The 24,255-nt window shown below is 32.9% G+C and overlaps 1 protein-coding gene across 2 annotated transcripts in view; it reads left to right on the forward strand.

Moving 5' to 3' along the window:
• The window catches only part of ITPR2 (inositol 1,4,5-trisphosphate receptor type 2), a 507,042-nt gene that overhangs the window by 111,162 nt on the left and 371,625 nt on the right, over window positions 1-24,255 (forward strand). For both annotated transcript variants that reach the window (XM_074268787.1, XM_074268789.1), the window contains exons 3-5: window positions 14,551-14,666; window positions 19,425-19,511; window positions 21,460-21,618. In XM_074268787.1, the coding sequence (XP_074124888.1) occupies window positions 14,551-14,666; window positions 19,425-19,511; window positions 21,460-21,618 (362 nt within the window). The remainder of the gene's footprint in view (window positions 1-14,550; window positions 14,667-19,424; window positions 19,512-21,459; window positions 21,619-24,255) is intronic.

Raw genomic sequence — 24,255 nt, forward strand, 5'->3', positions numbered from 1 at the left:
CTAAAAGCATTTTTTTTTTTTTTTTTTTTTTTAGGTTAGCCAATAACTTTTGGGCTTTTGGTGTCAAGATGCTTTTTAAACTGATTTTCTCTTAGTGTCTTGCTCAAATACTCTGATAATTTCCAAAACAACGGAAGAAAAGAACTTAGTTTTCTTTATTAATATTTGGGAACAACTAGAAAATTCCTACAGTATCACATGTCCATGATGGTTGTGTTTGCTAGTCACATATAATTTGAAATTTACCTATAATAACAATTATTTTAATTTCTCTAAGCAATATCCTAGCAACACTGGAATTCTTAAAAAATTTCTTGCTTACCTCATTATCCAGAAACTCTTTTTCCCCCTAAAGGAATCAGTCAGTCAACTAACATTTATTAAATACTTACTAGTATGTACCAGGCATCATGCTAAGCATAGAAAATTAAAAAAAAAAAAAAAAAAAAAAGGCAAAAGACAAACTCTCTTTTTAAGGAGTTCACAGTCTAATAGTGGAGAAAACATGCAAACCATTATGTACAAATTAGATATAAATAGGATAGATTGGAGACAACAGAGGGAAGGTCCACAGTAAGGAGGGATCAGGAAAGGACTTACCCAGATCTTATAAAGGTTAAATATTTACAACTAAATTAAAAATTCTTATAAGACTTTTAAATTAGTAGCTAACTGTTACAAATTGAGTTGTGTATAAATAAGAATCACCGATTTGATCTGTGGCTAGCAGTTTGATGTGGGATAAAACATGCTACACCCTTCAAATTTCTATATTTTTTCTACCCAGGAACATTTGTAATTGGCTAAAAATGTCGGCAATTCTTTTCCTCTAAATGAGCTATTTGGACGTTTAATTTCCTTCTCTAGCTGTGAAAAACAAGTGGGGTAATTCTAAACCATTGTTCTTGTAATAAATATTCCCTGATTGGTTATCTCATGTAGTGTTTAAAATCTAAGCTTTTTAAGTTTTTTGTCATTTTGTGTATCTTCCAAATTATATTTTATGTCAGTTATGTATGTGTGTCTACATGTGTGCACGTGGCACCACCCATTGTCATTTTTAATTGGGAGTTTTGGTGTTACTTGCAACCAATGTTTCTTGGTGTGCGTGTTATTAAAAATTCCCTGGAGTATTGAAATGCTAAATAAATTATAGTTAAAAACCATCCAAGCCTTTATTTACATGCATATACACACATACACACAGTACACATATATGTACATGTATATATGTGCATATATATAAACGCACACACAAACACACATGTATATATATATATATATATATATACATATAAAACTTAGAGTGGTCATATATTGTGGCTGCCATTTCTATAGTCACCATATTCCCAACCACAGTTCTCTTCCAAAAATAACCAGCACTATCTCTGCTTTACTTTTCAAACCCTTGCACTATAGAGCCTTTTTACCCAATCAGAAACTTCACCTCGTAAGAGATCTTGTTTTTCCTAGAGTCGGAGTGGTCACCTCAAAGCAATTTTTAATTGAACAACCACTGAAATAGTTCCATTAGCAACATACATAAGTCTAATTTTAGAGTTTGAGAACATATAAGAGTAAATTGCTATAGAGTCTGTTTGAGGCTAGATAAGATGGGGCAGGAAAGGAGGATTGAAAAAAAAAACTAATTGCTTAATTGCAAAAAAGTAGAAGTCAAATCAGTTCTGCTTACATATACAGCTTCCCCCTCCCCCCCCCCAGGCAATTGGGATTAAGTGGCTTGCCCAAGGTCACACAGCTTCTGAGATCACATTCAAATTTAGGTCCATCTGAATTCAGGGCTAGTGCTCCAAATACAGCTTTTTAATAATTTGCAAAATTATGTCACTGAATTTTTTTGTCTTAGAGAAAATTATGAGCAAAAGCCTTGAATTCAGGAGGACCCGAGTTCAAATCTGGTCTCAGACACTTAACACTTCCTAGCTGTGTGACCCTGGGCAAGTCACTTAACCCCAGCCTCAGGGAGAAAAAAAAAAGAGAGAGAGAGAGAGAAAAAATTATGTGAAGTCGTATTTCTGAATTAAAAAACCCCAAAGTAAACATCTTTGTAGTTTGCAGAACACTTTTTGAGGTTTATGTTCAAACTACTCTAGAGGACATATTTGTGGATTCAGTTCCACCAATATTTGGGTCCAGTCTTGCTCCTTAGGGGACTTCCTTGATTTACATTTTACAGAAGGCTGTTCTTGAACTCACAATAGGGTGATATTACCAGGTGACTGAAATGTGTGAAATGGCAGCCACAATATCACGAAGCTCACATCTGGACCATAAAGATTACAACATAGACAAGGAAAGAACTGTTAATTGATCTTCTGCTTGACCCAAAGAGAGGACTTCAGGAAAGAGACTGGACATGTTATGCATCCATCCCTTTGATTGTGTTCTTTCTCTAAACTATGGAGTTACAGGGATTGAAGGGGAGGTAGATTATAACTTCCTTGGAGACAGAGGAGGTCATGCATGGACAGGGGGATGTTCTACTACTTGGTTCCCTCATTTATTTAGATTAATGTTTTAAAGAAGCATTTTCCTCTGTTTAATTTCTATGTGTGCTTACTAAGAGAACACCTCAGTCTTGGATCTAAATTATGTTTTGAGCATGCTGATCTTGGATGTAACATCAGAGCTATGTGCAATGCTACATACCCAGAGAACCCCATACTATTTTCCCTCCCTGCTGGAAGCTGTAAGTAAACCTTAGGGAGTATTGTAGTCAACTCTTTGCCCAGTATAAAGCTGTTGTTGAAGGACAGGAGATCAAAGCATGTTATATAAACCCTGTGCTAGATACGCTTTGAAAGGAGGAGATGCAGAGGGATTCATTGATTATTTTACTGTCAATAACAGCAAAAACAGTTTATGGAACAGGGAACTGTGAATGTGTTCTGAACTTTTCTCTCCACCAAATCTGTTGGCAAGAATAAGACATGCTGAAGAAGATGGATAGAAACATTTGCTTCCTAAAGGAGAGAGAAATGGAAACAAATGATGCTGTTGTCTATTTGAACTACAAAGCCAAATAAATGCACAGCCCCTGAGTAGTTCCTGAATTGGGAATGGATAAATCTTATAGGTTACAGGATCACAGGGAGCATAGATTTAGAGCAGACTGAGTCATCAGACATCATGTATCCAATCTCTTCCTTTTAGAAATGAAGAAACTGAAGAAAATTGACTTCCTCAAAGTCATCCTGATTATGATTATGGTTTGATTCTCAAAGCAGCACCATTCCTGCTATACCACAATACCTTCAAGTTTTCAGTGGTGAAGCTGAAGGAACCTATCTTGCCTTTTTGCAGGGGCGGCAGATTAGGATTACACACTGATTGTAACAGTTCCATTTTATCTGAAATTGTTCTTTGGGGAAGTGAACTGTTCTTGAAGCAGAGTTTTATTGTATTGTATTGTACTGTATTGTTTGATACAGCACAGATAAAATGGGAAGTTGGTTTTTAATGGTAAATGATATTTTAAATGCTTTGGAAAAGTTGGAATAGTTTCCTTCCAGCTTTTATTATGTAGCAAATAAGAGTTAGGTTTTGAAGTTAATTTGCCAAGTACAGATGGATCAACAGTTTAATTCTCCGTTTTTCACCTATATATTGCTAGGTAATAAAGTAGGGAGTACATCCCTGGTTTATATGCATGTAGTATATGTGCCTTTCCAAAAAGATTTTTTTATCAAGTAATAACTTGAATCTGGAAATGAGAAAGTGAGTGTTTATAGTTATTTGTAGGATATTTCCTCATCCATGTTAGTAATTTAAAAATCAGGAATCAATAAAATAATGATGGCTCTCACAGGCTCTTAGGAGACAGATAAATATTTACACTGTGTTCATGGTTACAAACCATAAAAGAAGTCATATTAATTATTGTGCTTTAAAAAAAAAGAAACAAAATACCTGATCTTAAAAAATATGTGTAACTAGCTTTTTTGATCATTTTTGTAAAATATGGAGATTGCTACTTATGACAATGAGTTTTGAAAAAGATATATTTCTGTTTCCTTTTTCATAGAGTGATGGTACTTAAATATGTTATATAATTTTCAGATGTAGAGGTGAAATGGATATTTGAATTTAATACACTTTTAAAAAGAACTGGAATTGGAAAAAAAATTTTTTTCCACAGGCATGACTATAGGGTGTACCCAGGCAAACCCTGATGTTTCTCTAAAAAAAATTGTTGTTTTTTTTTTTTTTTTGTCTCTATAAGTTTAGTTTTTAATTATTAAAATCAATTTGATTAAATTTTAGATTCTTTAGTTTGTTGAATAAAAACATGCCTCTTTATGATCAGGTATCTAATTGCCTTCCCTAATGAAATATGGGGAATTTCTTTTATTCTCTGTTTCTTCTCTCTTCAGTTTGGTTTCATTCACATCTTTTGTGTATATTTAAGAAAGGCCATTTAATACAGGAGACAGAAAAAACACCAGCCAATAAGCTAAAGAAGTTGTGGGCAAAATATGGATGGGAAAGGGGAAAAAAGTAGATTTCACTGTTAGGTTATGATGCTTATGCTGTTAATTCTACCTTTTAACAGTTCTTGAATCTTCATACCTATCACTATTAACTACCCCTGGGTACCCCTTTGAGAAATAGTGAAAGTTAGAAGGGCCTGAGGTACTGTGATTCAAGTGGTTATAGAGTCAGATAAGATTCAATGACTGAAGAACAAAAGATGAATCTTATTCATGCCTGGATCTGTCTTGCAAAGAAAGCATTTTGCCAATATCTCATTTTATTCTCAGAATAATTGAAGAAGTAGGTACAATTCATATTTTGCAGAAGAAGAAACTGAGCTAGACAGAGGTTGTGAAACTAGCCCGTGATCACACAGCTAGTAAGCAGTAGAGTCTCTTTTGTTTACAGGATCTGCAAGATCAAAAGTCAGGCCCTTCACTGCCTTGCACTGACTCAGAGATAGCATCTTGTTTCTAACTTGCTTATTATAATAATACTTCAATTTGACAAACATTTATGAAGTGCCTATTACGTACAGAGCAAGGCACTCTGCTCAGTATTAAGAGATACAAAAATGAAATCACACTGATAATTGGATCTCTGCATGACAGGTTTTCTCTTGATTAACTGGTTTCTGCTTGTAGATTAAGTTATTTGCCAGATACAATACACTTCACATGATACAACATAATATAAATCACATTTTTAAAACATCTGTTATATTCTAGGCACTGGGGATAAGAAAAAGAAAGCCAGTCTCTGCCCTTAAAGGGCTGACAATCTAATGGGGGAAGCTGAAAAGTAGGGAGATAGATGCATCCAGAAGAAAATTTTGGAAACCAAGCCTGATTCTTGGTTTCCCAGTGACAAAGCATCCAAAATGATGGAAGTTATGGAAAACAATCAGTTTGCTAGGGCGGTTGCCACAAACATAGCCAAGAAAGGTATCCAAAAAAAAAAAAAAATCAGAAGATCTTTAACTCTCTTTCCAAGCATAGAAGGAGACTAAGACAAAATTTTCTTTCTTTTTTTTAAATTATTTTTTACATTTTATAATTATAAAAATTTTTGACAGTATATATGCATGAGTAATTTTTTTATAACATTATCCCTTGTATTCATTTTTCCAAATTATCCCCCCCCTCCCTCTACTCCCTCCCCTAGATGACAGGCAATCCCATACATATTACATGTGTTACAGTATAACCTAGATACAATATATGTGTGTAAATACCATTTTCTTGTTGCACGTTAAGTATTAGATTCCTAAGGTATAATAATAATAATAATAATAATAATAATAATAATAATAATAATAAACTGGGTAGATAGATATTAGTGCTAACAGTTTACATTCACTTCCCAGTGTTCCTTCTCTGGGTGTAGTTCTTTCTGTCCATCATTGATCAACTGGAAGTGAGTTGGATCTTCTTTATGTTGAAGATATCCACTTCCATCAAATACATCCTCATACAACATTGAAGTGTACAGCGATCTTCTGGTTCTATTCATTTCACTCAGCATCAGTTGATGTAAGTCTCTCCAAGCCTCTCTGTATTCCTCCTGCTGGTCATTTCTTACAGAGCAATAATATTCCATAACCTTCATATACCATAATTTACTCAACCATTCTCCAATTGATGGACATCCATTCAACTTCCAGTTTCTAGCCACTACGAAAAGAGTTGCCACAAGCATTTTGGCACAGACAGGTCCCTTTCCCTTCTTCAGTATTTCCTTGGGATATAAACCCAGTAGTGGCACTGCTGGGTCAACGGGTATGCACAGTTTGATAACTTTTTGGGCATAGTTCCAAATTGCTCTCCAGAATGGTTGGATTCTTTCACAACTCCACCAACAATGTATCAGTGTCCCAGTTTTCCCACAGCCCCTCCAACATTCATCATTATTTGTTCCTGTCATCTTAGCCAATCTGACAGGTGTGTAATGATATCTCAGAGTTGTCTTAATTTGCATTTCTCTGATCAGTAGTGATTTGGAACACTCTTTCTTATGAGTGGAAATAATTTCAATTTCATCATCTGAGAATAAGACAAAATTTTCTGTGGAGCTGCTTAAGGGGATTGTTTCTGTTTCTCCCTGTCAACAAGCCACATAAAGCTTTATTTAAAGATTTTTCCTGAGATAGAAAAGTGAAAGTGATGGTGGTTGAATACAATTCTATTCCCTAAGGGTAACAAGAGAAAGCATTCTTCGAAACAATAGAACAAATACTTTTAGGAGGAATAAAAAAAGGACAAAAAGAAAGAAGCTAATTCTTACTTGGGTGAACAGGTTAGAGATAGAGCTGAAAAAATGTGACAAAGAAAAGTAAAAAAATCACTCAACAATGAATCTAAGTGCAGTAATATGAATGAGACGTTTCCTGCAGTGTAAGGAGCTGGGTCATCTCCAGAGGAAGCAGGTTTTTTTTTTGTAATTCACTGAATATGACGTATATTCACAACTTCTATTTGATAATGGTAAAGATCAGAGGAAGAAAAGACATAGTGGAATGGTTGGTGCATTATTACTGAGAAATATATTAGGTATATAGGTGGTATTTGAAGAAAAATGGCTGCTGCTTGATTAAATTCAGAAGAGAGTTTTGGGTAATAAACAGGTGGCTAAGAAAGTAGTGTCTAATTTGTATTTTGCCCAGGGATTAAGTATATTAAGTATAACTAAATCCTAGGGGCTGGTAAAACATTTTTCTGATCTTTTAAATTTTAAGTTGAAATTAAAGAAGGGAACAAAACAAAACAAAATAAACTTTCTACAAGATTTAGTCAAATTCAAAAAGAAATATATCAAATGTATAACTACACTCCTGACTATGGCCCAAGCCAACTCAAAATGTCATTCTGATCTGATTTTAATGAGTTGGTGTATTATTAATAACAAAATATGTAAATAGTGGTTTTCCTAAGTGCTGCATCTTCCTATATGGTTTAGTAGCCTTGAATCTATCGAGGGGAGTAATATGTAAGAAAACTGAAAATATAGCAAGGAGTCAGACTATGAAAGACTTTGAAAGGCAAACTAAATATTTTATATTTGATCCTAATAAGATCAAAGAGGAAACCATTGGAATTGTTGAAGTGTGTGTGTGTGTGTGTGTGTGTGTGTGTGTGTGTGTGTGTGTGTGTGACAGAGAGAGAGAGAGAGAGAGAGAGAGAGAGAACAGAGAGAGAGAGAGAGAGACAGAGAGAGAGAGAGAGAGAGATAGAAAACAGATAAAGAGACACACAGAGAGAGACAGATAGAGACACACAGAGACAGAGAGAAACAGAGACAGAGAGAGAGAGAGATAAGAGAGAAGAGAGACACAGAGAAAGACATTGCTATGGTCAAACTTGTTTTAGAAATATCAGTTTAATAATTAATTAGAAGATGAATTAGAGTGGAGAGAGGCTTGAGGCAAGGATTCTCAACAGTCCTGGCATGATGTGATAAAAAGCCTTTACCAAGATAGTTATAATATCAAAATAAAGGTGCTTGTGTAGATATAGGTATGGATCTATCTATCTATCTATCTATCTATCTATGTGTGTGTGTATTATATACATATTACATATATGCACATATAATAGATAGAAATAGAAAGACTACTACAGATTGAATATGCAGAGTGCAAAACAGTAAAAAGTCAAGGATGACACTTAAATTGTGAGTCTTGGTAAATGGGAAGCTGGTGGTACCCTCACCAGTAATATAAATCTTAATGCAACAACACAAATTTGAGACTTGGGCAATGAGACTAGAATATAGATCTATTTCTTATTCAAAAGAAACAGAATTGCTAAAAGAGTAGAACAATATACAAGTATTCACTCAAGATTCACTCCTTTGAGTGAATTACATTACCCATAGATGAATTAATTCAGCTTTCTGAATTTTTCTGGCTTAGCCAAGATTTTTTTTTATTGCTTGTGCATACAAGAAGAGAATTCGTCAACAGATACACAAATAAATGTCACATTCTCCTCAAAGGTGGACAATAGATGAGTAAGTTATAGTTGTAGAATTAGTCTGAGAAGATAAATTCTAAGTTAGGGGTGGTACAGAGTTGAAAGGTGAATGGACATCAGGACAGTGATGAGAATAGAAAGTAAAAAATTAGGAGATTGATAAAGGTATATATGGCTAATGGGGCACAGTGACCAAATTGTTACTGAAACAATCTAAGAACAGAACTACAAAGTACTGAGAAGGTGCTTTCTATTGTTTTGCCTGGAGACAGAATTCTTTCCCATGGGAATACTTTTCGTCATCGTTACTTTTACCCATCTGGTTTTGCAGTGATGTCAGTGTCTCTAAAAGCACAATAAAATAAGATAGACCAAGAGTCTTAATTCCATAAATCCAAACATAGGGGAAAGGATTTGGTGTAAGGATTAGTTGTGTGAAAAGCAGAAATGATATTGTCATCTACTGTTTATGATGGGGGGGTACAGCTAGGTGGTGCAGTGGTTAGAGCACCACCCCTAAAGTCAGGAGGACCTGAGTTCAATCAATACTTCCTAGCTGTGTGACTTGGGCAAGTCACTTAACCTCAGCCTCAGAAAAAAGAAAGATGGGGGGAATTAAATGAGTATTTAAATATGGCATAAAATCACCATAAGGTAGCAGTAGGTACTTCAGTTGTTTATATACATTTGCTAGAACTCTGCTAAATATATTTGAACTAATAAGTTCCTAAGACTTTCAAAATATGGAGGCAAGAGATGAAGAAAACTGCTACTCTGGACTGAATTCTAACTAATAAGGAGAAACAATGAGAGGATTTGTGATAAAGAGGGGGAAATCTAGGCATAGTTTTAATGCACTTGAAATTTTAGAAGACTAAAATTCTAAAGATTCAGAGGATGTAGGATTCATTGGCCTAATAATTTGCAAGGAAGATTATCCCAATAGGGATATGAATTAAAATTTAAAGACACAAGCAGAGTTGATTTCATTTGAGGAGCTGCTAAAAGAGACTGATTCGGGGAATTCATTGACCAACTTAGGATTGTTGGTAATGCTCTAGGTAATTCTTTAGGACTTCAAATTGCAGAGAAGGTGCTGACCTGGGTTAGTAGAGGGAGATTACTCATGTTGTAGTTCCTTGTATCACTGAATCCTTACAGCAGAGATCTACTGTGTTTTATCCCTTCTTCTAAGAAAAATCTTTACACAAATTCTTGCCAGATGAACTTCTTCCCCTTCCCCTTTTTATAGGGATATTTGATTGATAAATCAAGGTGTGCTTGGATTATACCAAAGTATTTGATAAATTTTCTCATGCTATTCCAATGGACAAGACAGGAGATGTGAACTAGTCAATCACTCCATAAACATTTATTAAGCAATACAATGCAAGGTACTGTGGTAAATGTTGTGGATATAAATACAAATAAAAAGAAATTTAGTACCTGCCTTCTAGGAGGTTACAATCTAAGGGGAAAGGCAACAAATAAAAGGAAGATGAAAAGGATAGTGAGAGGAGGAAGAAAGTACTTGGTATACAGGGCATGATGGAGAAGTTTAAAGAAGTCACAAAGTTGTAAGGCTGGTAGAAAATGGGGTCCTCTCCTTAAAGGAAGTTTTGGAAGTCATGGTTCTGGCCTCCAGAGGATCCAATGAGAGGGGCAATAAGTTCTGATGACATCACTACTAAGATTGATTCAATTAGGACAATTAGATTTACTAATAATGAATTTTTTGGAGAAAGAAGACAATGGAGATGTCTAGAAAAATTCAAAAGAAGTATAACTGGTGGAGATTGGGATTAAATGATGTTACAGTATTTGAGGAACTGGATCAAAAAATTATCATTAATAGGTCAAAGTCAGTTTGTAGTTTTCTGGAAAACAAAAACCTTTTTTTTTTTAACTGTTCAAAATATTGACAAATTACTTGAAGAGATATAAGAAGTATGAGTGTCAACTTAGCCAATAGCACTAATCTCACATGACTAGATAATGCTTTGGACGAGTAAATGAAAAAAGACATTGATAAGTTAGAGTAGTAAACCACAATCAGTAAGTACTGTTTGGAGAAAATGTGACTAGACAAAAGTTTATGTGAAAATGATGTTTAACTTTTTTTAATATCATGGATCCCTTTGGCAGATTGAAGAAGTGTACAGATCTCTTCTCTGAATCCTTTTAAAAATGAATAAAATAAAATACATACTATTATAAAAAATACTAATTATATATACATACATATATACATGTTACATATATACATTTAAGTTCATGGACTCCATATTAAGAATTCATAGGTTTTAGTTGATTACAATTTCTGTATGAGTCAAAAATGTGACATGACAGTAAAATATCTACTTATACTACGTGCTGAATTGAGAGTGTTTGGGAAATCTAAGCCCTAGAGGACTTAAGATCCTACCAGAGAGTAATTCCTCCCACCTTTGTTGCTTTGACTGGAAGTCAATAAATTAATAGGCAAGGTTAGAAGATAAAAAGTTTAATTGGCATCAATTGATGGATAATTGCCAGATGACTGGCAATTCATAGGAATAAAGGGAAAGTACCCATATATATAGATTTTACAGAGGCTTAGGGTAATATTATTGATAGGTCAAGGAGCCTATTCAGTGTCACTACACAGTCACCTTCCTTATTTGGGAAATCAAATAACAGGGACAGTAAAATATAATCTATTTAAATTGAATCTCATTTAAAGCCTTTGTGCTTTAATGATATCTCACCATTGTTCATATCTCATCATTGAAACTTCCTTTTTCTATAAGGAAAGACAAGTCAGCTGATTTCTCTAAGTCATAGTGATTTCTTTCATAAAATGAAGATAATGATTCTAGGGCCTTTGCCACCTATCTCAGAGTGACTTTGTGAGGCTCAAATGAGAAATGAGATGATGTGTGTTGTATGTGTGTGTGTTGTATGTGTATACGAGAGAGAGAGAGAGAGAGAGAGAGAGAGAATAAATTTAGAAGAGCTACATAATATCAGCCATTGTTATTGTTCTATCCATTATTGCTATCCTGATTAGGGTTTGTTTGTTTTTTTGTTTGTTTGTTTTGTTTTGTTTTGTTTTTTTGGGGGTGTGTTAATAATATAAAGCAGTAGTGTCAAACTCAAATAGAAAAGGGACCACTAACCCATACATAAGGATCCCCAAGGATAGTATTTTGACCTAGAAAATCACATATTAACATTATCTGGGTTCTACTATATTTTTATATATTTTGTTAAATATTTCTCAATAACATTTCAATATAAAAAATAGAGACAATTTAGTGTAATAGATATTACTCTGGCTTAAAAGTCTGGGAGATCTGGATTTGAACTTACCACTGATACATAATTCCTTTGTCATCTTGGGCAAATCAATGAAACCCTAAATGCCACAATTAATTCTCTTGAGTCTTAAATTGAAGAATAATATTGTAACACTCTGCAGCAAAGAGGAGGAGAGGGAGGAAGAGGAAGAAAAAGGAAGAAGGAAGGAAGGAAGGAAGGAAGAAAGAAAGAAAGAAAGAAAGAAAGAAAGAAAGAAAGAAAGAAAGAAAGAAAGAAAGAAAGAAAGAAAGAAAGAAAGAAAGAAAGAAAGAAAGAAAGAAGGAAGGAAGGAAGGAAGGAAGGAAGGAAGGAAGGAAGGAAGGAAGGAAGGAAGGAAGGAAAGAAAGAAAGAAGCTTTTGTCCTCATTCTCTTCTATAACAATAGGAAGGCTATCACAATTTATAAGATTTGGTTCTGGAAAGAAGAACTAAGATCAATGAGTACATCACATATATAAAAATTTAGAATTGATATAAAGAAAAACTTTCTAAAAATTAGGTCTGTTGTTGCTTGTCCTTCATTTATGAAGAGGACCAGGATATCTGGAAGGTGATGCCATAATATGCAAGTGAATTGGATTTAAAGGAGGGAGGGGTATGTAAGGTCACCTGCTTCACTCTCTACTCCAGAGCTATCTGGGTCCAGTGGCACAATAGAGCTCAGGATAACTAGAGATGGCCAACCCAGCACTTAATCAGGATAACTGGAGATGGCCATGGATGTTTTGGGAGACCTTGGCCTTTTTACGCTAAGGTCTTCAGTAAGTCTCAATTTGACTGAAGCATACCATTTAGTGATTAAGGCTAGGTAGTAGTTGAAAAAAAGAATATCCTCTTTCACCTAGTCAAAAAAAAAATCTTTTAAAATATAGAAATGAGGAATAGGCTATCTAATAGTCTATAATATCTCAACCAATAAGTCTAAGAAAGTCATTCTTTAACAAAAAATTTTATATGTGTTTAAATATGATTCCTAGTAAATATGTATTATTAAAAAGGATGGTAAGTCAACATCTAGAAAGGGAAGAAGGGATCACAAAAAGCCATCATGGTTTCATCAAGAGCAAATTATGTCAAACTAACCTCATTTCCTTTTCTTATAAAACTCCTAAATTAATAGGCCAAAGACAATTATGTAGAGATAGATTACCTAGATTTTAGCAAAGCATTTTACAATGTTATTGTTGTTGATTCATATTATTTTTATGAGCTTGATGGAATATGTAGAGTAAATGATGACTGTGAAATTAGATTAGAATTAGTTGAATAGCTGGACTCAAAGAATAGTCATTTGTGGTCTGGTATTAATATTGATAGATATCATCTGAGTAGAAATCAGCATTTAGTCCTTTGTTATTTAATATTTTTATTAATGGTTGATAAAGACGTAGATGACAGGTTTATCAAATTTTCAAATGATTCAATGGACAGGGTATCTGACACACTAGATGGCAGAACAAAAACTTGAAAATATTTTGAGTACATAAGAACACTACCAAGTCTAATAGGAAGAATTTAAATTAAATACAGTTCTCAGCATAGTGATTGGCACATAGTAGGTGCTTAATAAATGTTTTTTGACTAAAATTCAAGACATAAAAGGCATGGTTAGCAGTTCATCTGACAAACTTCTAAAGGTTTCAGTGGACCACAAGACCAAAAATAAGAGTAACTTACTCTTTCAAAAGTGTCTCCTTCAGAGGGCTTAGCAACTGTTACTGCTTCTTGAAGAGCAGAGAAGCTAAAAGTTACATTTGGGAGAATGGGGCTGAATTTAACTTGAATCTATGAGATGAACTAAAAAGAAGTCAGAGAGAAAGAAAGTGAGGAAGACCTTTCTTGTTAGAACTATCTTAACTATTCTTTTTATGAAGAAACATTTTAAAGATAATTTCATAAAAAGCAAAAGGAAAGGAGCAAAGAGACTCAGAATGATCATTTAAAAGAAGCCAAAGAGATCATTTCCCTGTCATAGACAGAGATAAAATGAAAAAGAGAGAGAGAAATAATTTCTATTTCATTCCTTATGAAAAAGTTATAATCTTAACAAAGAGAATGAAGAAGGTTCTTGAGAAGACTCTTATTTGTCTTCCTGACTGGGTTACATTCTCTGAAGTCATCTGTCCTTACACTGAGTGTTTGGGATGACTCTGTTAGTTTTCTCAGAGCTAAAATATTATAAATAATTATATCTTTGTTACTGTTTATTTTAATGTATATATTTAATGTCTTTATTATTTTAGGAGATTAGAGATGGTACAGAGAGAAATAAAGATAGCTATAAAGAGATACTATACTTTATTATAGAAATAATATTTAATTAACTGGATTGGGGGCTCTAAGTTGATTGAAAAAGGTATGGAAATTTTACTAATTAATGAAGAAATATACAAACATAGCCTTTATTATCTCAAGGCTTGGGTTAAGGAGATTAAGTATGGTAACAAAAAGTTGAACTACAGATAACTCTGGTTTACTCTGAAGCTTAGAACTCTGCAGAAGTCAGAGTCAGGCTGTGCTCTTTTCTTCTACTGTGCCATGTTGGCTTGGTCTCTCAAGTTTATTTTGTTTTAAAATAATATTGAGTAATGAGGAAGTTGTGTAGGGTGATTTCTAAGCTGAATGTTTTGGATATATTGTACTTTATGAAATTATAACACTGCAGAAAAAAAATTTTTGTTTTGGTAGGAGGTTGAAAAACTTATTTGGCATTGACCATTCTTATTTTTTAAAAAAATTGTTACAGATTGCCTTTTTAAAGTATGCCCTATGAACCGCTATTCTGCACAAAAACAATATTGGAAAGCCAAGCAAGCTAAACAAGGAAACCACACAGAAGCAGCATTGCTTAAGAAATTACAGGTAAGGTGCATTATAGGTTATTATTTATAACTGCTTAGGTTGGAGTTAGTTTAAGAATAGAAATCTTTTCTTTTGGTTTCTGTAACTCTAAACTTTTAATCAACTCATAAATTGTCTATAATAATAATAATAATAATAAAACAACTGGATGAGATTTCAAAGTTATAGGGTGTGCCCATTTAACATTTCTTGGAATGCAAGGGGTTAAGAGCAATGGAGAGTTTTGAGAAAAATCTCTACCAAAAATCCACTAAAGAGAGACTCATTGATCCCATCTGGAGGAACATTTGGAAGCTTGGAGTAAGAATGGCCAATCTAATCTTAGTTGGTGCATGTCTCTATTTCCCATGGAATAAAATAAAGAATCTTTAGACTAACATTTAGAACCCTTCACAATCTTGTTCTAATCTACCTTTCTATTTTTACTTCATCTTTCTTTCCTTCCCATACTCTATTCTAACAATGACTTGCTAGCTGTTTCTTATAGTTGTTATTCCTCTTTTACCACCATGCCATGAACCTAAGGTATTTCCTCTTGTCTGAGGTGTCAGTTCAAGAATCAGCCTTGCCCAGGCTTACCCAATTTTTCTAGCTATGATAGATGCCTTTATTTCCTTTCTTCTTGCTCTCTTAACTCTATAATTTGACTTCTAACCTCAAATTCAATAAAAATTGTTTTCTCCACAGTTATTAATGATCTTTTAAAATTTTTAAAAATTTATTTTAAATTTAAATAGAAAATGAGAGAAAAAAAACTTTGCTATGTATAGAGCAGAACATGTGTATTCAATATAAAACAATTCATTTCAAGAAAGCCTATCTAATAAAAACTACACATTGTTTTTAAAGCTGCCCAGCTTTTCTTGGCTTCCTTGTAGGTTTTCTTTTATTCTCTACTGTGCGCTTTTTATTTTTTCCCCTTCCCTCAAGAAAATTATAATTAAGTGAGGATACACACACAATATACATAGGGGGATATAATATGTGTATATATGTCTGTATATATGAATTATATATTCCCTTATCCTCCCAGAAAACTACAATCTATAAGTGTGGATACACACATATACATATACTTATATATACACAGATATACGTAGATATATAAATGTACACACACACACACACATACTCATATACATATATGTAAAACCCTACTGTACTTGTTTCTACTTGTCAATTGTTTCTCTGAAAGTAGATAACATCTTCCTTCATAAATCCAAGTCTTTTTCTAAATCAATCAGTTCATCAGTTCCTACACCCTAGTAATATTCCAAAAGTTTTCCCTCAATTTTCTGCAGTCCTTCTATTCTTGGCTTCATAAGTTTTACTTACACAAGAAAATTTAAATGCTCTCACCTTAATCTGCTTCCTTTATATTTTTTCCATAGTTTCTTTGAAGCTCCTAACCTTTGTTCTTTCAAATGAATTTTATTATTATTTTTTCTAATTCAATTAAATTTTTTAAGTAATTTAATTGGGATGGCATCAAATAGATTAATTAGGTCAAATTATCATTTTTATGTTAGTTTTACCTACCATGAATAATAAATATTACTTCAGTTTTTAAATTTTGGCTTTATCTAACCATGAACAATAAATATTACTTCACTTATTTAGATCTGACTGTATTCATATTAAAAATTGGTTTATGTTAATAATCCTTTGTTTTGGTAAGCATAATCAGGTGTTTTATGTTGTCTAGTTATTTTAAATGGTTTATAACAGTTTTGAATAATATTGCTGATATATAATGTAATTTCCCTATTTTTCTCTTTTGATTAAATCTATATTAATTTTAACTTTGTCTGAAATCATGATTACTATCCCTGCTTTTTGTTAACATAATGATTTCTACTCCTGATCTTTATTCTATCTTTATGTATATCTCTTATTTTTATAGCATTTCCTGAAAGCAACATATTGTTGAATTAAAAATTTTTAATCTACGTCAGTTTCCATTTTATGGGTAAATTCATCCCATTCACATTCTAAGCTACAATTATTTGTAGCATATGTTTCTCCTTCTTATTTTCCCTATCTTTTTTCATCCTATTCCTATCTCTCTTTACTCCTTTACTTTACTTTTACTTATATCTTGTCTTCCTATTCCTTAATCTAATCATCCCTCTGAGTCCCTTCCTTATATTTTCTCTCCATCTTATCACTGTCCTTATTTCTTTCTGAATTTATAAGAGTTTTATGCCTTGCTAGATATGTTGTTTTCTCTTTAATTCATTCCTGATGAGAGTGGTTCCAGCACTAGTCATCCTCCCTCTACTAGATCCTTCTGTGTCACTTTTTCCTTTTATACCTCATTTGTATGAGATAATTACTTTTAAAATCTCTTCCTACATAGTTCTTTTTTTTTTTAGAATGACTATCATACTCAACTTAGTCAAGCCAATTTTTTTTCAAGCTACCCAAATAATGAAAAGTCAGAAAAGTACTGATGATATTATAACATATAAGGAGAAAACAATTTCACCTAATTGAGTTCCTTATAATTGGCATTATTGTTTTTTATCTTATATTTCTCCTGGATGTTGTATGTCCAAATTTTCATTAAGTTCTGCTGGTTTTGTCATAAATGCCTGAAAGTCTTTCATTTTGTTAAATGTATATATATATTTTTTCATTCAGTATTATACTTAATTTTCCTGGTTATAGCCCTAACTTTTTTGCTTTATAAAATATAGGATTCCAAGTCCTATGGTCATTAAACAGAATACTGCTAGGTCTTGTGTAATCCTTATTATAATTCCATGATTCTTAACTTTTTTTTTTTTCTTGTTGCTTCCAATATTTTCTCCTAACCCTTGGAACTTTGAAACTTGGGTATGATATTTCTGTAATTTTCCCTCCCAAGATCTCTTTCAGGTGATTTTTTTTTCTATTTATGTTATCAGTAGTCTCTTAATTACTAAATCTAATGGGCTTTTCTCAGTCCCCATCGTTCTCGACCTCTCTACATCCTTTGCATCTCTTACACCAATAATTACCTTTTTTTAGATACTCCCTTCTCTCTAGAATGTTAATCCTACTCTCTCTTGGTTCTCCTATCTTTTTAAAATTTTTCTCAGGCTCCTCTAGGATAGCTAGATGGTGTAGTGGCTAGAGTGTCTGGCTTAAAATCAGGAAGTCTTACCTCTTTGAGACTCAATAATTTTCAAGATATGTGATCCTGAGCAAGCCACTTAATCTTACCTACCTCTATTTCTTTATCTATTTCCCTTATTTCTGCCTCTCAGAATTTCTACTTTCCTTCAAGATTGAGCTTTAGCACCATCTTTTAGTTGATATTTTTCTTGTTCTCTCCAGTCTCATTCTTCCCACCCCCTAAATAATTTTGCTTCTATCTTTAATATAGTTTGCACATATCTATTTATGTACTTATCATCTTTCCTGACTAGATTATAAGGTCATTGAAGGAAGGTACTGTTTTTGATTTTGTCTTTTCATCCTTAAACAGTGCCTGGAAGACAGTAGATATTTTAAAAATGTTTGCTTATTGATTGATTTATTGCTTTGTTCATTGTCTAGACTTAAGAAAGTGATGAGAAAAAATTTAATAATGCAGATTAAAGTTGTGTGTCCTGCATTTTTGGAAAACTGGTTGTTAAATATTTATTAGCACAGCCCTGTCCTGGATTTTTAATAGAGTTAATGCAAAAAGCATTCATAAGACTTTCAACTGAGGTGATTTCATTAACATGTTCATGATTGTCCTTTGGACAGCTTACCCAGTGAGACAGGATCATGGAAATTATAGATTTATATTTTATAAGGAATCTTAGGGTTCATCTCTTCCAATCCCCTTATTTTATAGTTGAGAAAATTGAGATCCAGGTCTGACTTAGATTTCATCCATCATCTGCTCAAAAAATTCATTGTCTCAAAGATGTAAAAGAATCTTGGAGATCAGCTTCCTAAAAAACATTTATTAGGACTTTTAAAGATCATCCAGTCCAAATACTCTCATTTTACAGGTGAGAAAACTGTTTCTCAAAGAGATTAATTGACTTGTCGAGGTCATAGAGATAGAAATTATGAGCATTTATAGCTTGGAAGTTGGTAAATACTTCAATCAAAGCTTGATGGTAAGAGCTCCAAATCCAGAGTTCACTTTCTTGAGATTTGTGTTAAAAAGCTAGATGTTCTTTCTCCCCCTTTTCATAGCAACCATGTACTTTTCTAGAAATCCAATAAGACAAGAATAAGACACTCTGGGGATTCAGAAGGATTTCTGGGCCTTGGATTTTAGTAACCGAACTTCCTACGAAGGAGGTTGGTCTGGGGCCTTAGGGTAGTATTTTCTTCTGATAACTGGTAAGTTTTACCCTATAAATCAGCCTTGTAGCTTATAAGTCATATTATAGTAGTAATAATAGAATCCATATAATATTTTAAAATTTGTGAAGCATTTTACAACATTATTACATTTGATCTTCCCAATAATCTTGAGATGTATGTTTTACTATTACCCCCTCCCAACACCTTCATTTTCACATGAGAAAACTAAATATAAGAGCCTCAGGTTGCTTGTAAATTCACAAATAGGGTTGAAGGTGGCCAGGGTTTTTTTGAAAGGATTCCAGGCACTAGAGTATTTAGAGCATCATAGGAACCCCAAATGTCATTTCACATTGCCAGTTTTCATGTCAAAGAGTTTTCTTGTCAGGTCCTATACCTTTGATACTTTGTTTTCTTAATGATGATCTGATTATTATTATTATTATTATTATTATTATTTTGCAGCATGCTGCAGAGCTGGAGCAAAAACAGAATGAATCAGAGAATAGGAAGCTGTTGGGAGAAATTGTTAAATATAGCAATGTGATACAAGTAAGTTCCTATTTTATTGATTTTTTTCTCCTTAAAAAGGTTTAAAATTTTCATTTTTATTTGGGGAGAGAAGGGAGAAATTTTCCTGAAACCTTTGTTGTTGTCATTCAGTAAGTTTTCAGTTGTGTCTGCCTCTTTGTGACCTCATTTGGGGTTTTCTTGGCAGAGACATTGGAGTGGTTTTTCATTTCCTTGTTCAGTTCATTTTACAGATGAGAAAATTGAGGGAAACAGGATTAAGTGACTTGTCCAAGATCATGCAGCTAGTAAATGTCTGAAGTCATATTTGAATTCTGGAAGATGTTTTCCTGATTCCAGGCCTGGTGCTCTGTTCTGGCACTGCACCTCCTAGCTGTCCTAAATATAAATTCTAATACAACACTAATATTTTTATGAATTTAAATTGACTTCCTCAGGTATAAATTATTGTGGCAAAATTTTGATGTTTTTAGTTAATGTGTATCATAATTTTATTCATTTGAAGATGTGTCTCTATCAAATAGTTTTGTGCAGATTTCTGTCGCCAGACCCAGTTATTATATAATTTTAGCATATATAGTGAAACAACTTGATTGACAAATTGAAAAAAGCCCAGCCTCTGTCTTATGGAAAATACATGAAAATTGTAGTCCTTCATCATTTTTAGCTTGAAAATTAAATCCATTCCATCTTCCTATAAAGTATTAGATAACAATTTTCAAATAAATTAAATGGTATTTTGTTAGGATTCTTACAAGATGCTAAGTCAGTGGAATTGATAGAGACAATAGTTATCTAATTTAGCATGGTTCAGTATGATTGATTTAATCCTACTAGGAGATGTTATGGGCCAGAACTTGAAACAAGGTACTAAGTGGAATTGAGGAGACAATGGTTAAATCTAGTTTACCATTGATTTAATTCTATAACAAATAATGGTTTCCTCCTGATATAATGATTGGTGTATACTTAGTGTGGAACATATAAGTGAGAAGTTCTCAGGGCCAAAGGGGGACAGACTTCCGGGAGATTCACAAACCCACAGAAGCCAACAATCCCACTCTCAGAGGCAGAGTCAAGATTCATTCCAACTTCTGCCTTTGTGCTGGCTGGAGACATTGGAAGGATGAGAGGCTGAAGCTGGCAGAGACAAAGGACTAGTGACAGATCTCAGGGAACCAAGGAGAGAGATAGGCCCCTAAGAAAGCTAACCAGGCCCCAGGAAAAGAGGCAAGACAGAAAAAGGAAACAATAAAGGATTTGGACTTTAACTCCTGGCTGCATTTGGGATTATTGAACTGAACTGAAACAAAGGCTGCTTCCAGAAGCCCTCCAAGAAACCTGCTCCAAAAGAACAATTATACTTTAGAGAAGAGAACATTCTCTTAATTTGAAGCAGGCCTATTTTAATTATTAGCTAACCTGTTCACCACACTGTGTGAAAGAGCCTAATTATATTATTTTCCACCACATTTTTTGTAGAATTTTTAATATCTTCCTTGGTTTATTGATAAAAAGCAGGATAATATCATTACATTTTAAAATTGTTTTCTATTTTTCTTTTATGTTCAAAGCTTGAGGAGGGGTGAAATAATTTTATTACAATTTCGTGGGCTTAATTAAACTTTGCTACTTTCAATGGGTTTGAATATTCCTGAAGGTTTCCCTTTAAAAAAAAAAAAATCCATTTCCCAATTTACTTTGTGGGATCTTTCCTATTGGGAAAAATAGATCAATTGAAATCATGGATAACACAAACAAAAAATTATATTTTATCTTTCTATCTGAAGGACAGTATGTACAAAGTAGCTGTTTAAAAAATTTTTTTTTGTATTAAACTAGAGGTGAGTGTGAAAGGGTTCCTTCCTTTTATACTTACCTCAAGGACTTGTGAATATCTGTCTGATATAAATATAAAATATTATCAAGTGCTTATGCAAGAAACTAAGATTATTTGCTTTCTTGACAGCTTCTACACATAAAAAGCAATAAATACCTAACAGTCAACAAGCGTTTGCCTGCCTTGCTGGAGAAGAATGCTATGCGGGTATCCTTGGATGCTGCAGGAAACGAAGGGTCCTGGTTTTATATTCATCCCTTTTGGAAACTGAGGAGCGAAGGTGACAATGTATGTAAATGTAATCTAGAATTAGAGTTCTTGATAATCAATAAGATGGGAAAGTGTAATGCTAGAAATAGATAATTTGGGGGTTTCAGATTACTCTTTTTGGATTCATTAAAATGATTTGTTTATAATAAATATGAGTAATGCATAACATTAAAAATCAGATTACTCCTTAAGCCAGTTTCCAGCTAGGATATTAATTATTGATAAAAAGCAGGACAATATCATTACATTTGGTTAGTTATATCTAATACCTACTAAGATTGATGCTAGAAAGGATTTTAGAACTTTTTTAAAGATTTAAAAGAGAACCATTTATTCAAGAGTGAGAAGTTAGGCTTAGACAAATGTTTACTTCCTCTTTTTCTGAATTAACAGGGAGAGTCCAGAGAATTTAAATTTATTATTCTAGATGAGTATATGTCCTGTAGTTTGCAAAGAATAGGTTTCTTAGAACATGACATGGATAACCTATATCAGATTGCTTATTGTCTCAGGGAGGGAAGAATAGAATTTAGAATTTGAAACTTAAAAAATTCTGAATGTTAAAAATGGTTTTCACATGTAATTGGGAAAATATTATCTAAAAAAAGATATGTATGAGGTAACATAGATGAGTATCTATCTGCTTATACATGGCAACTATGTTAAGATAGTTGTTTCACTGAATTTCATGTATATTGGGTGAAAATAAGTCACTGGGAGGTTTTTAAAGCTCTTTAAATTAGGTGTTTGTGAGTGAATAAATAACAAGGAGATTTAATTCATCACTTTCTTAAAGAGTGATTTACACTCCTTGTACATTGGTGGTAATAGAAAACTTTCAGCACAGGGGACAAGCTAAGGATAAATGTCTCTGGAGCAATGAAGTAAAGAGGATATCATTGCTTTTAGAATTGTTTCATTCTTTGATGAATATTTTTATATCTTACATATAGGATTTGGTAATTTGCATCTTTTCTAGTTGAACTGTACTTTCAGTGAATTTTGAAGTACTAATTCAATTCCACAGGACACAAGCTTGATGGTTTAATTTGATAAACCAATTATCTGATGTTAACCTTTATAGGTAAGGTTGAGTAAAGCATGGCATGCAGGAATGTAATGCACTTTAAATTTTATTTTCTTGAATTCTTTAAAAAAAATCTTAAAGCCTCCTTTATTTATTTTTGCACCCAGTAGGTATTTTATGTGTGCTTTGAGCATGGTATTGTGTTGTTGATTACAATCAACTCTCAAATATTCAGGAACTGATTATTTAGATTGTGGGCAATGTATGTTCTTAGATAATTTCTTTCATCTATTTAACTGCTAAATAGGATTTCTAATTGGCAGGCCAACAAAACATAAGGAATTAAAACTTTGAAGATTTTGGGAGATAGTTTAAAATCTTTGGCTAAAATGAAGATCTGGGGTTTTTTTGTTTTTGTTTTTTACAAATTTCATTTACTCATTTTGTTCTTTCTCCTAAATACCTAGAGTGTTATTAGAGAGTTGAATGTAATGAACTATTTGAAATAAATATATTTTTTTATTGAAAAAGATAAGCAAAGACCAAAGTTAAACATATGAATTTTCTTAATATGTGAGATGTAGTAATTGTATACAGCAAAGACGTCATCTTTATGTAGATGTACTCCAAAAGGCATGGCTGAGACAACCTTCACATTGCTTATAGCTCTCTCTCTCTCTCTTTTTTTTTTTTTGACTAGTCACAGAGTGTGTTTAGCTTTTGTATATAATTAAGTATGATTAAGGTCACTGTGAAAATTTAAAGCACATCCTAGTCATTATAAATGTCATATTACTAATCATAATTGTTATGTTTATTTCTCTTTAGGTATATTTTCCATTCTTTTAAAATAGAGATATTTTATTACTTGTTTGAAGATATTTTTAATAAATGGTATTTCATAATTGGTGATTCAATAAATTGCCTAATTTGTTCCAATTTCAAAAAAATAAATGAGTACAGGAGAATGTAGAGGTCAAAATACTTGTAGATGATTGTAATATGGGTTACTTTTTCAGTCATTATTTCAACTGGCATTTAGTTGATAATAATCATTCAATAGATTTTTCATGACACAAGTAAAGTGAATGGGTGGATTTGAACAATCCTTACAAAATTATCAGGAACTCTTGGGGATTATTAACAGTAACTTAACAATAGTAGATGCTGAATGTGTCATGGAGATTTTTGGGATGGTGATATTCACATAAAAAAGCAGCCTCATGGGTTAGAAAATCATTGTTTTCCAATTATTCAACATGATAGAAAGTCTTTCTTTAACTAGAATTATTGTAAAAGCTATTGAAGGAACCACATGAAAGTTTAAAGTACTTGACATACTTAATTTTGACAAATAAAACACAATTTCTCAACCAGAATAATTTATTTTTGTTATTTCATTTTTTACACTGAACTGATCCCCAAACACACATTTTATTTCCTTGTTGGTGGGTTATAAATAACGAGCTTGATGTCCTTTGATTCTCATTGAATGGAAAGAACAAGAATGGAATTCCTGAACTTTTAGAGGAAACCATCTGTCTCTTGGGGTACAGTGTAAAGAACATAGGTTTCATTGTAAGAGAAGTGGGTTATTCACTTTGTGTAACCTGTATCACTTTGCTTTT

This window comes from Sminthopsis crassicaudata, chromosome 5 (assembly GCF_048593235.1).
Source record: "Sminthopsis crassicaudata isolate SCR6 chromosome 5, ASM4859323v1, whole genome shotgun sequence".
Lineage (NCBI taxonomy): Eukaryota > Metazoa > Chordata > Mammalia > Dasyuromorphia > Dasyuridae > Sminthopsis > Sminthopsis crassicaudata.